The sequence below is a fragment of the Nannobrachium achirus genome (genome assembly GCF_963921795.1).
Source record: "Nannobrachium achirus genome assembly, chromosome: 7".
NCBI lineage: Eukaryota > Metazoa > Chordata > Actinopteri > Myctophiformes > Myctophidae > Nannobrachium > Nannobrachium achirus.
The window spans coordinates 39,411,814-39,425,426 of record NC_137816.1 but is presented as its reverse complement, the minus strand read 5'-3'; the positions used below and the strand labels follow the sequence as shown (position 1 = coordinate 39,425,426).

General features: G+C 41.0%; 1 protein-coding gene across 1 annotated transcript in view; it reads left to right on the top strand.

Moving 5' to 3' along the window:
* ankrd11 (ankyrin repeat domain 11) overlaps positions 1 to 13,613 on the top strand; it is a 174,764-nt gene that overhangs the window by 147,431 nt on the left and 13,720 nt on the right. The window contains exons 5-8 of the mRNA XM_080730457.1: positions 9,047 to 9,220; positions 11,523 to 11,723; positions 12,269 to 12,411; positions 13,422 to 13,569. Coding sequence (XP_080586583.1) covers positions 9,047 to 9,220; positions 11,523 to 11,723; positions 12,269 to 12,411; positions 13,422 to 13,569 — 666 coding nt within the window. The remainder of the gene's footprint in view (positions 1 to 9,046; positions 9,221 to 11,522; positions 11,724 to 12,268; positions 12,412 to 13,421; positions 13,570 to 13,613) is intronic.

Below are 13,613 nucleotides of genomic sequence, written 5' to 3'. Positions count from 1 at the left end.
ACCATGCTGGTGTGTTAGAAATGGGTGAGATTACGCTACATTGTACAGTATATGTTGTTGGTAGGATGAGTGTAACCGAAATGTACCCTTTTTTACTATTATAATTCTGCTACGGTGTTTCCCATCTGTATATATTCCTTGCACTTATAGCAATATAGCACGTGCAGTAGGGGGTAATTGTTATTCTTGTAGATAGAAATTGCACCGTGTGTAGCAATAAACTGAAACATTTCTTTTAGTAAGAAGTGTCTTTGTGTGGCACTCTTTTAGATCCATGGAATCGGGTATCTAGCAATTAAGAAACATTTAAACAAAATGTTGCAAATGAGAACTTAATCAATGTTCAGCAACTGCATGACCTATTTCTTTCCTTAATGTTTCCAGAAACTCTTTTTGATGGGCGTTAAAATGGAGAGTGTTTCCATATAGCATTATCGTTAGCTTAGAAGTTAGCACTGTTTCAACAAAGCATTGGAGGCAGTTTTCATAGGGGTGTTACTTGATGAGAATCACCTCTGGGGGGGATGGGACACTAGGAGGGGGGGTGGGGGTCCAGTTACAGTACAATGGAAGTCAGAGCAAAGTAAAGTAAATTGAGTGGAGTTAGTAGAGAAGAGGCATGCCGGTGAGACAGGACTATGTATGGATTGGATAAGGGCCGTTGGATTTAGCTGTGAGAGTCATGTCAGAGTTTATACATGGACTCCTGATATAGTTTTGCTAAACATGGATGCAATTATGGATGTATTTTCTTCATTTTTTGATTATTCAATTCACCGCAAAGGAATGCGAGAAATTCAGTTCAATACTTCACATGGTAAGTAATTGATAGATGGAAACATAATTTTTGTTATTGTTTTTCTTTAAATTGGCAGTGTTTGGTGGGTGTTGAGGGTTGCAGTATTTTGTTTAGTTTTTCGTCCGTAGTAAAAAGGAGCTTAGGAGGACCACACATAACCAAGAGCCAATTTAGTGGAGATTTGCTTGACATGCAGGCAGGACCAGGTCTGGCTGTGTGCATTTTAATTGTTATTTTTAATTAGAGTGAAGGAATAGTTTGTTTTGGGGCTTTGTGAGTCTGAGTCGGTGTTTGTTGTTAATGGTCAGAATTCAGAAATGACATATTTTGTAACACAGCTCTTGTGGCTGAGCTACTACATTGGTTCATGACCAGTAATTTCTCATGAATTAGGGCTTGTGTCCACCTGTAGATATGGAGTAGTGGTAGGAGTCCTGTGTGTTGTGCTTCATAACTGTTTATGACTATAATACCTATCTGTTTTCTGTGTGTGTACTTGGAGCTGTGTGCATTTTAGTGTTATTGTCGCTCAAGTGAATTAGGAATGAGTGGAATGTCCCTCCTTTTTGGACTATTGAGTCAGTCAGTCAGCATGGTTAGTTTCTTTGTGTGTGTGTGTGTGTGTGTGTGTGTGTGTGTGTTGGGGGGGGGGGGGTGTGGTAAACTATCTCTCCTATCTGCCATTGTTTTGGTATGTGTCCTACTGTCCTTGTGTTTTGAAGTTATTACATCAACTGTTGTCTGCGTTTGGGTCCACTGGTCATATTTGTCGTCTTTGACCCAGTAATAGCTCGCATCACACATCACTTAATTTAGCGGGTTGCGGGTTTGGCCTTTTGGCAAAAAAAAAGAGGTCAAACAAGCCCTCGTCCAGGGGAAGGGGAGCATGAATAATGCTCTTGCTCTCAGGAACAGTTGTCTGTTTGTATGCTAATCATGTTAACCTGTCTATTGTTTGGTTGGGATGTCTGCTCTTCCCGTCCCGCTCCCATCCATTCCACTCTCCTTAACCTCTTAAGCCATATTTTATACTTGGGTCGTAAGGTGATGTCGTGGGGAAATAGCCGATCTACAAGACATTTTAGCTGTGTTTGAATGATTTCGTCTATAATGACACCCTCAAAACAAGGGTGCTACTGCTGGCTTGAAAGTGCTTTAATGTTTAGATCCAGGACAAACTGTTGACAGTCCACTGTACATCCTTAGTGTTAATTTAACTCTTAACTAAGAGTGTACAAATGGTTCCATTTGTGGGAGGATTTTTCTGTGTATTCTTGCTTACAGACTGTCCTAGTGGTATGTGTCACAAATGGTGGAATCCAATAGAAATGTCATGATATTCTTTACCCAGTGAAAACAGTTAAGCATCTGCCCATACCAGTTAAGTTAGACATGACACGACGAGTTCAGATGAGCACAGCTTGGACTTAGTGAATGATGGCTGTTTGGGAGCCACCCAACAGTCTCATTACTCATGGTCTTTAGATTACATCATGCTAGTATGTTAGGTTGTCAGGGGCCTCTTTCTGTATTGTTTTTCTTTTTTTTTTACGTGCCCAGGGACCGCAGATGCAAAATGACTGGTGACTTGGCTAACTCTGGCCCAACACTTCTTGTTGTGAATGGCCCGTATTAAATAAACAAATCTTGGTCGATACTTAAAGGAGCTATAGTCAACTTTTTCTTGAAAAACGAATGCTAAAATAAAAATAATGTTTCGAAAATATTTTATTAAAAAAATAAGCTTCATTTATGTGTTTCTATTCAAAAATGACCACAAAAAGCGTAAAATAATGATAAAATAATCATTTTGGCCATTGTCAGACCGACACTTTGTTTACATTCTAGTCTACAGACTAGGATTCTAGACTAGGATGTAAACAAAGTGTCGGCCCTACTTGAATGAAAACATTCAGCATTGTGTGCGTGTGTGTGTGTGTGTGTGTGTGTGTGTGTGTGAGTGTGAGTGAGTGAGAGAGAGACTGCAAAAAAAAAATCTAGCAGTTGAATTAAATAATGCATTAATACTCAACTCATGCAGTTGATTTTCATCAACAACTAATCATCCACATGTTGGGAGAGCGACATTCCTTGCAAAGCCTGAGCAAATGTGTGCATTCTTGTGCGTGTTTAGTCTGATCTTAAGTTGTTTTGGCCTTGTCTCTCCACTATGGACACACAGTTTCACTCAAAAGACCACAATGGAAATAAGCACCCATGTTTTTTGTGTGTTTTTTATCCTTTTGACAGATATGTACATATATGTTCATGTATATGCGTTTTTGTTGATAACAATATCAATCAATCAAAGCCTACAGGCAACACTTAACACCTCTGACACATCATAGCACTCGCTGTACTTGCGATTTTCGTAACTTAACATTGCCTGTCATTAAAGACAGGCAATGTTTCAGTGGATAAATACAAAGCTTTTATTTTATTTGAAAATGGTCAAGACACTAGTCAGTCCCGACCTTACTGTTGCAAAGATTGTTTTGATGTAGTGTGTGTGTGAGAGAGAGAGAGAGAGAGAGAGAGAGAGAGAGAGAGAGAGAGAGAGAGAGAGAGAAATAAATAGATATTGAGCGAACAGATCTTCTGTGACTGTGGTCTGCTACGTCGTCAATTTTGTGTCAGTAATTTCACAAATTAAATGTGTACTGTAGACTATTGTTGTAAATGTATAGAGTCTACAGACAACAGCATAGTGTTGCTGACAATAGATGCTGATGCTGTAGTGTTATATACCTGTTCCCAAACGCTTTTGTTTTTTGGTTCCATGTGGTTCTGTGTCTCTTCTTTATGCCACTATTGCGGTAAAAAGTGCCGTCTGTGCATAAAGCCTTGTTTATTTGTTGTCGTATGAACCCGTTGCTAATGCTAGCAGTTGAAAGTATTATTTTTGCCAAGTGACGCAGCCACAAAATGAGATGTAAATCAGGCTCAACTTAAAAACATATGCCACCAAACCTCTGCCCTGGTACAAATTCAGACATGGGATGGATGGCTAATCTGCTTGATGTTCAGCTGGTATTGGGGTAGATCACCTGACACATGAAGCTGGCTAACAGTTCTTCTGTGTGTATAGTTCAGCTGGTATTGGGGTAGATCACCTGACACATGAAGCTGGCTAACAGTTCTTCTGTGTGTGAAGTGAATCCAGTTTGGTGAATATTAAGCCTAAGCAATCTCAGAATGTTCACCATTTATTCGACAGCAGTAACTTTTCAAGCAAACGAGACATCATTGGTATGCAACGGTAGGGCTGTTCTGCTGCTGTGTATGTGTGTGCAATGCAGATTACCGCCTCGCTGTTTACAAACAACAAAATCACCTCTAAGAAGCAAGGCAAGAGCAGAAGTGATGTATGCGTGATGAGGACACGGTGCTTTTCAGGGAATCATTGCTGTAGTTATGCAAGAGGCTCTGTGAGTTTCAGTGCACCGCCCACCCTCCACAAAACCTCCAAGCCTCCCTTGACCTCCTCTGGAGCAGTGCTGGACAGCAGCATTCCTTCTCCCTGAGGTCATCCCCCTCTCTCCCTTCTTCCTCTTTACCACCACCAGCCACAACAACAGCTTTCAGGAAACCACAAGTCTTCATAGATTGTTTGTTTGTGTTCTATCTTATGGCCATTTCATCATCACCTCCTATGTGTCATTGTTTTCCTCTTATATTGTGCACAAAATATAAATGTTCAGCATTTCTTCCTCTCGCAGTCGTTTAGGTTAATGATTGTTTTAGCACCTTTGACCACAGCTTAGCACAAACTTCACAGCCACAGCAGATGGGATAGGCAATGAGCTAAGGCTTAGCTACAGTATATAGAGTGGGTGGCAGAAGGAGACAGTAATGTGCGCAGATCTGTTGCCGAGAACCATTTTAACCCTGACAGTATGTAACACAGTATTAGTATCATGTTTCTCCCTCTGTCTTTCAGACAGACAGAAAGATTCACATTAGCTATTCAGCTAATGAATCTGTCGACATTATAGTAGACATTATTTTATATACCATACTCCAGTATTTCATTCCATCTTGTTCCATTTATTTTGTCTTATTTTCTCTCTCTCTCTCTCTCTCTCTCTCTCTCTCTCTCCATCTCCCTGTTACTCAACACAACGCATTGACATCCTGTTGACCATTTCCTGTCTCTTCTGCCTTAATTTCCTGTTTATTTTTTATTTTTTTTACTTTGAAAATATTTGAATTCCCTCTCTCTCAACTCCCCAATCTCAATCTCCCCAACCCCCCCTCTCCTCTCTTTTGTCTCTCTTGCTCTCTCTCTCTCTCTCTCTCTCTCTCTCTCTCTCTCTCTCTCTCTCTCTCTGTCTACTCTCAACCTATGGACAGTACAAACAAACTTGACATACCTGGTTGAGCTGGTTAGTGTGGTTCTTCTGGCAAAGGAAGTTGTTGGCTTGCTAACCTAACCGTCTCTTTGTTGGCCAGCTCGACTAATCGCCTTTCTTTCTTTAGAGTCTAGCCAACACAATTCCTTTGTCTGCATGCCATATCAAAGCCACTGGCATTTATGGCCTGACAGCTCTTGTGATCCACACCCATGGCTCAGGTTAGGGACCACAAAGCGAATATGCTCTTTTTTTATGTTCTCGTTTTTCTGTTATCTTGTCAGCCCAGTTGTCATCATCAGTCAGGATAGTTTGGTTCTCACTGTGCCAGTACTAAGCTTTATAAGGAGAGAAAGGCCATATCTTTCTGTCTGAAAGACTACCCGTAGACATTCAATGGGAGCTGGCATTCGATGTCTTTGTGTCGTATCTGTCTTCATGTAATTCCATGAAGGGGAATGGGAAATTGACATGTACAATTTTGTGATTTGTGTGAAAGTTAAGCTGTAGTTATTTTTACATTTGTGTGGAACTAATTTACTGTATTCTACACTTGACTTAATTACTTCATTAGTTTGGGGGCAAACCTAATGAAACCAATTGGCAATATAAATCCCTTACTTTTGATTAATCTGGAAATTATCAGGCCCTGCTGTGATGCTGTGATTGTTATCCGGAATTTACATAGGGTTCTCTGAGTAAAATAATGATGGGGGAATGATTCCACGAAGCACCAAGAACATATCACCAACACAGACTCATTGACAAGAGTCAGACAAATTGATTGTCGCTAGTTGTCATAAATTACAGCCACCCCGTTATTGTAGACTGTGTGCTAGTGTAGAATGGGTGAAAGACTCCACCGTGTTTGCGTTTGCTCTGGCAGTGTACAGCTATACAGAACCAAATGGACACAGCAGTTCCTTAAACACACACATACATAATATAGCACAGTGCAATAAGGGGTGAAAATCTAGTTTTGTAGACTACGATTGTCTGGTTTGGGGACAAGTTTAGTGACCTTTATTGAGTGTTTTTGCTTGTAGCAGTTCAGCTAGCCTACATGCTAGCTTGCTTCCTCAGAGCTAGTTTTAGCTATTAATTTAGCCATATTCACCCTGATGTTATACATCACTATTGTTGTAAAGACCAGATGAAGACCTGTGTGGCATCTAAACATCCACCACTTCAATAAAAAATAATTCCTGGAAGCTATAGTGCAGAGGCCGAGATGTTGAAGAAAGGGGGCTTTGCTTGAAGTCGATTACCTCCGGAAGAGGAGGAGGGAACTACGGGGGTACTACACTTTTATGTAATGGAAACCGGAAATATTTTGGGTGCTGGGCCATGCAAGGCTTTGCCGGACTACCAGTCAAAATGTGGTATCTCCCAGGGACCCAAACAAAAACAAACAAACAAAAAAAAACATCATGAATCAATCACATAAGCCCTATTTCAAAATGTCCAGAAAATGTTTTCTGGTTCGTTTTTCTGAAATGGTCTGTTTATTTTGAAAACCTTTTGAAACAAATGTTTTAATAATTTGTTTTAAGTATGGTTAAGAAAAACCTGGATATTTGCTTGCACAATCCGCAAAAATTGGGTCATGACCCCTTTTGGGTCACTAGAGTCACGACCCTGTGTTTGGAAAACAGGGCTCTGGTGGACCAGCACAGTTGACTGGGTCCTTAAGTGTTGTTTCATAGCAATCCTCTGTAATGCTGAAGCAGTCTCATTACTGCCTTTCTGCTGCCCAGCCTTGTAAACACAGCCTGGAAAGGCCTAGCATAGCATTTTTCTCTGCTCTGCTGCTCAACAAAAAAAAGCATGTTTGGACTGCTTCTGTGGTTCCCGCTGTTTAAATCGTAGCAAGAGGAATGTGTCTAAATGGCAAATGCCTGGGAGAACGTGAGAGTGTATCAGAGACGGTGGGTGGGGGTACATTAACTGTAAGTGTTCGCAGATGTTAGTGAAAGTTCATCAGCTCTGTATTCTTCACTGTGGAAAAATAATTCCCTGGAAAACCTTTAGCCACCGGAAGCCAGATCCGCCATGCTTCCCCTCTTCCCCCATTAATTATGTTTTTGTGGCCTTGAGCGACGCGGCCAGTCATAGTAGCACTACACAAGTCCTAGTCCTAGTCAGACATATCTGCCACTCTGCTGTTGTCTATGTACAAGCCTCTCAACGTACTTCTATTCTATTTAGGGTTTTTTCTTACCCCTTTTAGCAGGGTTCTTCAACGTTTTCAGGCCAAGGACCCCTTAGTTGAGAGAGAGATGAAGCAGGGACCCCCACAACCTTTCAGAGATTCCATATAGTTTCGTTTGACAGCACAATCATCTGTGTATTTTGTGTTTTCAGATATTTACCACTTGAACCGTCAATACTTTATAAACTTGACCTTTCACTCTGTACTTGGTCTGCTCTTTTTCCCCTCTACACTAAACCTCTTTGCCGAAAATGGCCGATCTACAAGCTCACAACACCTCGCAGCGCGAGGCGTTGTGAGCTTGTAGATCTGCTATTGTTGGCTACAGTTCTCAGAATATGGACACTAGGATTCAGGTTGTTAATATGAAAAGGATTGGAAGACCCCCTGTAGTAACTCTGAGGACCCCCTGTTGATGAACATAACCATTTTTCAACTTTGAAAGTAGTTATTTTAGTCAAATGACACTGTTGTGCAATGGAGTATAAAGCAGACTCCATGAGTTGTGGCTGCTGTTATAATTTAGTAATTATGACAGCACAGTCATTGAATAATTTCTTTCTTTCTTTCTTTTTTTTCTGTTGCTTGGAGTAGTTGACGCTTGCATTAAAGCATTAGAGTATGTTCACTATCCGTAGCGTGCACAGACACTTGGTGTTGCTGGCAGCCTTTCTGTATACAGGGATACATTTTGGGGGAGAAGTATAGCCTAGCTCAGCTATACCATCCACCCATGTTAAAACAAGGAGGGGATATACTGCAGTTAGATAGCTGCATTAGTATATAGGCTGGCTATGCCAGGCTAGGAGAAGTAGGCCATACAGTTGGTCAATCTTGATCAGTTCTCCCCCCTCCTTTTTGTGAGCTTGTAGATCTGCTATTTTTGCATGTGAGAGACTGGCACGTAAATATAAATATGGCTTTGCTGTCATCATGTACACGGATACTTTCATCCCAAAGGGGCAGATTGTCTGTTGCGTCCTGGACACACTGCCACTGAAAATAATTGTGGTCCACTTTGTGGAGTAGCTGCTTTTATCCAGTAGCACTATGTCTAAGTCCGCCAAGCACGGCAAGCTAACCGGCATGTGGTGACCTTGGCCAGGCCACATTGAGTTGAAATGTACACCGACTATTTCATAATAACTGTAGCTCTGCCAAGTTGCACCCTCTGTCTTTACCCTCCACTCCTCTCTGACTGACTGACTGACTTGGATACAGACAGGCAAGCATAAACACACTGTGCCTACTGTAACCTCCGTCCGTACCCTATGGGCACCTGGGTAATCACACCGTAAAAGTCACCTCTGTCACGGTGCCACCTTGCCACCACCAGGCACCTAAAATATATGGACCATAGCTCGATGCTATGCACGGACAATCATGTTCACAGATGCTAACTTAGACAAGACAAGAGGCACCTGACTTGTTACCAGTGGAGATGTTGAATGACAATGCTTTACTTTGCATCATCAGTGACAGTCACAGATAAAAGATTTCTTTAACAAATAATATATCACAATATTTACACTGCGTCATTCCACAGTAATCAAGAAAGTTACAGGACTCAATAATACCAAATCTTTAATCTGTTGACATTTGTGTGTATGTATGGTATGTTTTTGCGTGCTGCTCAGTAAGCTTGACATGGTTTGTTTTGCCTCTCTCTCTTTCTCTCTACAGAGAAGCAAGGTCCGGAGCGGAAGCGCATTAAAAAGGAGCCTACCAACACCCGGAAGGCGGGCTTGCCGTTTGGTATGGGGATGCCAGGGATCCGGGCCGGGTACCCCCTCTCCGAGCGGCAGCAGGTGGCCTTGCTCATGCAAATGACAGCTGAGGAGTCCGTCAACAGTCCAGGTGCGTGCTTGTAATGGAGGCCACGTCGTCCCTGGGGGTCAGTGGTGGCTGACAAGGAACACAGTAACATCCTCAGTGTTAGCTGAACTCTGAGAGTTACAATACATTTGTAGACTCTCAGAGTTACAAATGGCTGCATTTAACACTGAAGATTTTATGGTGAGGGAGGGGATCTGTGTGTGTGTGTGTGTCCGTGCAAGGTGGGTGGGTGGCATTTGTGGTTAATCATAAGGGTCCGTGCATAGGGGTCAAATCGTATGCTGCTGGCGTGACTGCAACGCGCCTCTGTCACTCATCGCCCGCCTGCCACACCATTTGTGCCATGCTCCACTGAAGAACAGACCCTGCCGCTTAATTAGATTTCAATTATACAAGATAACCCTCATCAATTCACATTATGGCGGCACTGTGTACATCTGGTGTCTTCATTCCACATGCGTCGAGCCTAGTTGTTTTGTGTCGACAAACATTCGCACTCTTGTTTATAATTGCGTTATTAGTTTTTTGGAAAACAGCACGAACAAATTATGGGGGGAAATGAAAGTAATGTCCCCAGTGGTATTGTGTTGGTGTGAGACTGACTAATAGTGCAATTTCTGTGTGTGTGCCAAACTGCATTACATTCAGGGTCCTTTCAATTATTGCTTTGTTTTTTCATATCTGATCTGGTTCCTGATGTTAGATTAATTCAGCTTTTCGGTGATCGATTTTGGGTTTCTATCGTCTAGGAATTTCTCTCTGATAGGAATAATAACAATTATTCCTTATATTAGTGGAACACTAAATAAAATTGTGTGTACAGTACACATTTCAGAAGCCTACTGTAGCATGATATGTATGTGCTACACTATGTATATTCATTCCATTAGTGTATGCCTGAAGGAATGCCCATAGATTAAGTGAGTTTCAAATAGCATTTGGGACAATAGCTGTGGAAACTCAATAATGTAAATGTGATTAAGGCTTGGGTTTAATCTTGTAAATGTGATGAAATGAGCTCTACTGAAGTTGGCCCTGCCACTTGGCTGCTGATTTCTAGACCTAGATTGCCCCCTACTGGCTAGGAGGGGTTCACACCATTTGTTTTTGTCTGTTGTCATCTACAGCCATGTATATTTGCACGTTGATATTATTGTTATTAGAATATGTGTAATATATCCACCTGTTTCCGCGGGAGTTTACTGGAGATTATTTGGACCTGTTTGGACCACACTTTCGGTTTAACAGCAGACATACAAGCTCACGTCGCGTCGCAGATGCAAACGTTGTGAGCTTGTAAATCACACTCGGCTGCGGCGCCGGAAGCTCGGTACAGCGTCTGCGCAATGCACTATGGGGCGTTGGAAAGTCGTGGAGATATATATATATATATATATACATATATACATATAGATGTATGTATGTATATATATATATATATATATATATATATATATATATATATATATATATATATATATATATATATATATATATATACATATATACATATAGATGGATGGATGTTGTGCTCGAAATTATTCAACCCCCTCTGAAGATTAGGTTCATTAGTGTAGCCACTTTTCCTTTGACTTTTAACTTGTGAACTATGCTCAAAACTGTACTTTTAGGAACATTCGGTGCCTTTGCAATTGTTTTATATCCTTTACCTTTTGTAAACTCTTTAAAGGACAATAGGTAAAACTCTTGTGCGCTGATTAAGTAATTTATGTTTATTTTTGATTAAAATGATTGGGTTGAAATTACAGTAACCGGGTTGAATAACCACATTACTTCTGATCATAGATTAGTGTTAATATGACAAATACATGCTCAGTCAAGACCTCAGAATTAGTCTTTTAATAACTTTTAATAACATAAATATTATTTGAATAACTTTTAATGTTACACATAAGGATGGTTGGTAGACAATCAAGCAATGAATGTTCCTAAAAGTACGGTTTTGAGGATAGTTCACACGTTCAAAGTTAAAGGAACAGTGGCTAAACTAATAAACCAAACTTTCAGAAGGGGTTGAATAATTTCGAGCACAACCATACAGATGGATGGATGGATGGATGGGTGGATGGATGGGAGTAGTCATGCTTTCACCCCTGGCTGTATGTTTATCTTTCTGTCCGGGGTTAATCTTGCAAACATCAGGATTGATCAGTGCCATAAATCTGCACACTGCCAAGTCATTTTATAATGACTGTGTGCACCTTTCTATTTATTCCTTGTTTGTTTGTTTTAAGTTAAAACATGGAACATGTTCTCTCTACTTGCTTCTGTTTAACACCGTTGTCTTTTTACATCTGTGCAGACTCAACACCAAAGCACCAGACACAGTCCAACATGGGTCAGAAGGGAACGCCAAACTCTGCATCTAAAACCAAAGACAAAGTAAACAAGCGGAATGAGAGGGGGGAGACTCGGCTGCACAGGTCAGCGATCCGCGGAGAGGCACGCCGCATCAAGGAGCTCATCAGTGAAGGGGCTGATGTGAATGTAAAAGACTTTGCAGGTGAGATGCCCTGGCCTGCACGCTTAAAAACCCTCTAGCATTGGAGAAACAAACTACAACTCTACTTGGTACACCAAATCTCTTTGGCAAAAATAGCCGACCTACAAGCTTGTTTTGAGCTTTTAGATCAGCTGTTTTTGGCGAATGCTGGGGTTCAAGTGTTTAATGGTACCAGTTCATAACATCACTGTAAACTGTAAGAATCACGGAAAACCTGTATGTCCAAAACGGTTACTTTTCAAAAGAGCCTGTGTTCCAAAGGATCCAATGTAATGTAATCTTATAAGATGTTTTAATACTTTTCATTGGTTTAATATTTATAAAAACCCACACGCAGACTTAACCACTTTAACTTTCCAAATCTTTCAGAAATGGCTAAAACTGATCTGCATGCTCATAATGCGTGCCATAGTGACGTTGAGCTTTTTTTTTTAGCTCTCTCCTGTGTGACACTGCAGCGTAGTATGACAGTGAAATATGGAAATAAGGTTTCTGCTCGACAGTGACGATAATGAATGCTTCTATCCCTTGTCACACATACCCAGGCTGGACTGCATTGCATGAGGCGTGCAACAGGGGCTACTATGATGTGGCCAAGCAGCTGCTGGCAGCCGGGGCAGAGGTCAACACCAAGGGTCTGGATGATGACACCCCTCTACACGATGCATCAAACAACGGACATTTCAAGGTTAGAATGAACATTTCCCCTAAATTAGGCTTCTGTATATTTGTATTTATTGATACGTGGATTTATTGCAGGGGTCTTCAGCGTTTTCTGGCCATGGACCCCTTAGCTGAGAGAGAGATGAAGCAGGGACCCCCCAGATTCCATATAGTTTCATCGTTTGACAGCACAATCATCAGTGTATTTTGGATTCATGTCAATTTGTGTTATCAGATATGTAACCACTTGAACCATCAATACTTAAAGGACAACTTTGTTTTTTTACAACAAGGGTTCATATTTTAGATTGTAATTAGAGAAAAGAAAAAGTGAGTTTTAAAATGTTTTCATTTGCTTCGTTCTATTGTTTTACCGCGTTTACCGTGCTAAAATGTGGGGCATGCGTATGCATGGGGGCATGCGTACAAGTGGCTAAATATGTCTTTTTAGACACAATAAGCCAGCAGTTTCTTTATTGCTATTTACAGTAACACTTCTAGCCCCCATAAGTCACATCCAACCATGAAAGGTTGCGTTGTATCTTGGGAATGGGCTTATTCTGTGTAAAATGACATATTTAGCCACTTGTACGCATGCCCCCAACCACTGAAATAAGAATCTCTAAAACAATAGAAAGAAGTAAATTAAATAATTTTAACACTCATATTTTATATTCTTTAATTACAATCTAAAATATGAACCCTTGTTGTAAAAAACTAAAGTTGTCCTTTAATAAACTTGACCTTTCACTCTGTACTTAGTGTGCTATTTTTTCCTCTCTACACCAAACCTCTTTGCCGAAAATAGCCGATCTACAAGCTCACAACACTCACACTTAAGTTCTCAGAATATGGACGCTAGGGTTCAAGTGGTTACTATGAAAAAGGTTTCTATCACACAAAGATTTGAAGGACCCTCTGTAGTAACTCTGAGGACCCCCTAGGAGTTCCGGTCCCCCTGTTGAAGACCCCTGATTTATTGTGTGGATCTCATGTCTCTTACATTCTGTAATCATTGGCTGTTGTTTTTTGTAGGTGGTTAAGTTGCTTTTACGGTATGGAGGGGACCCACGTCAAAGCAACCGGAGAGGCGAAACGGCATTGAAGGTTGCCAACTCCCCGACTATGCTGAATCTGTTGTTGGGGAAAGGCACTTACACCTCCAGTGAAGAGAGTTCATCGGGTATGTAGGCTTTCTTAACTTTCATCGTCATGTGAATGACCACT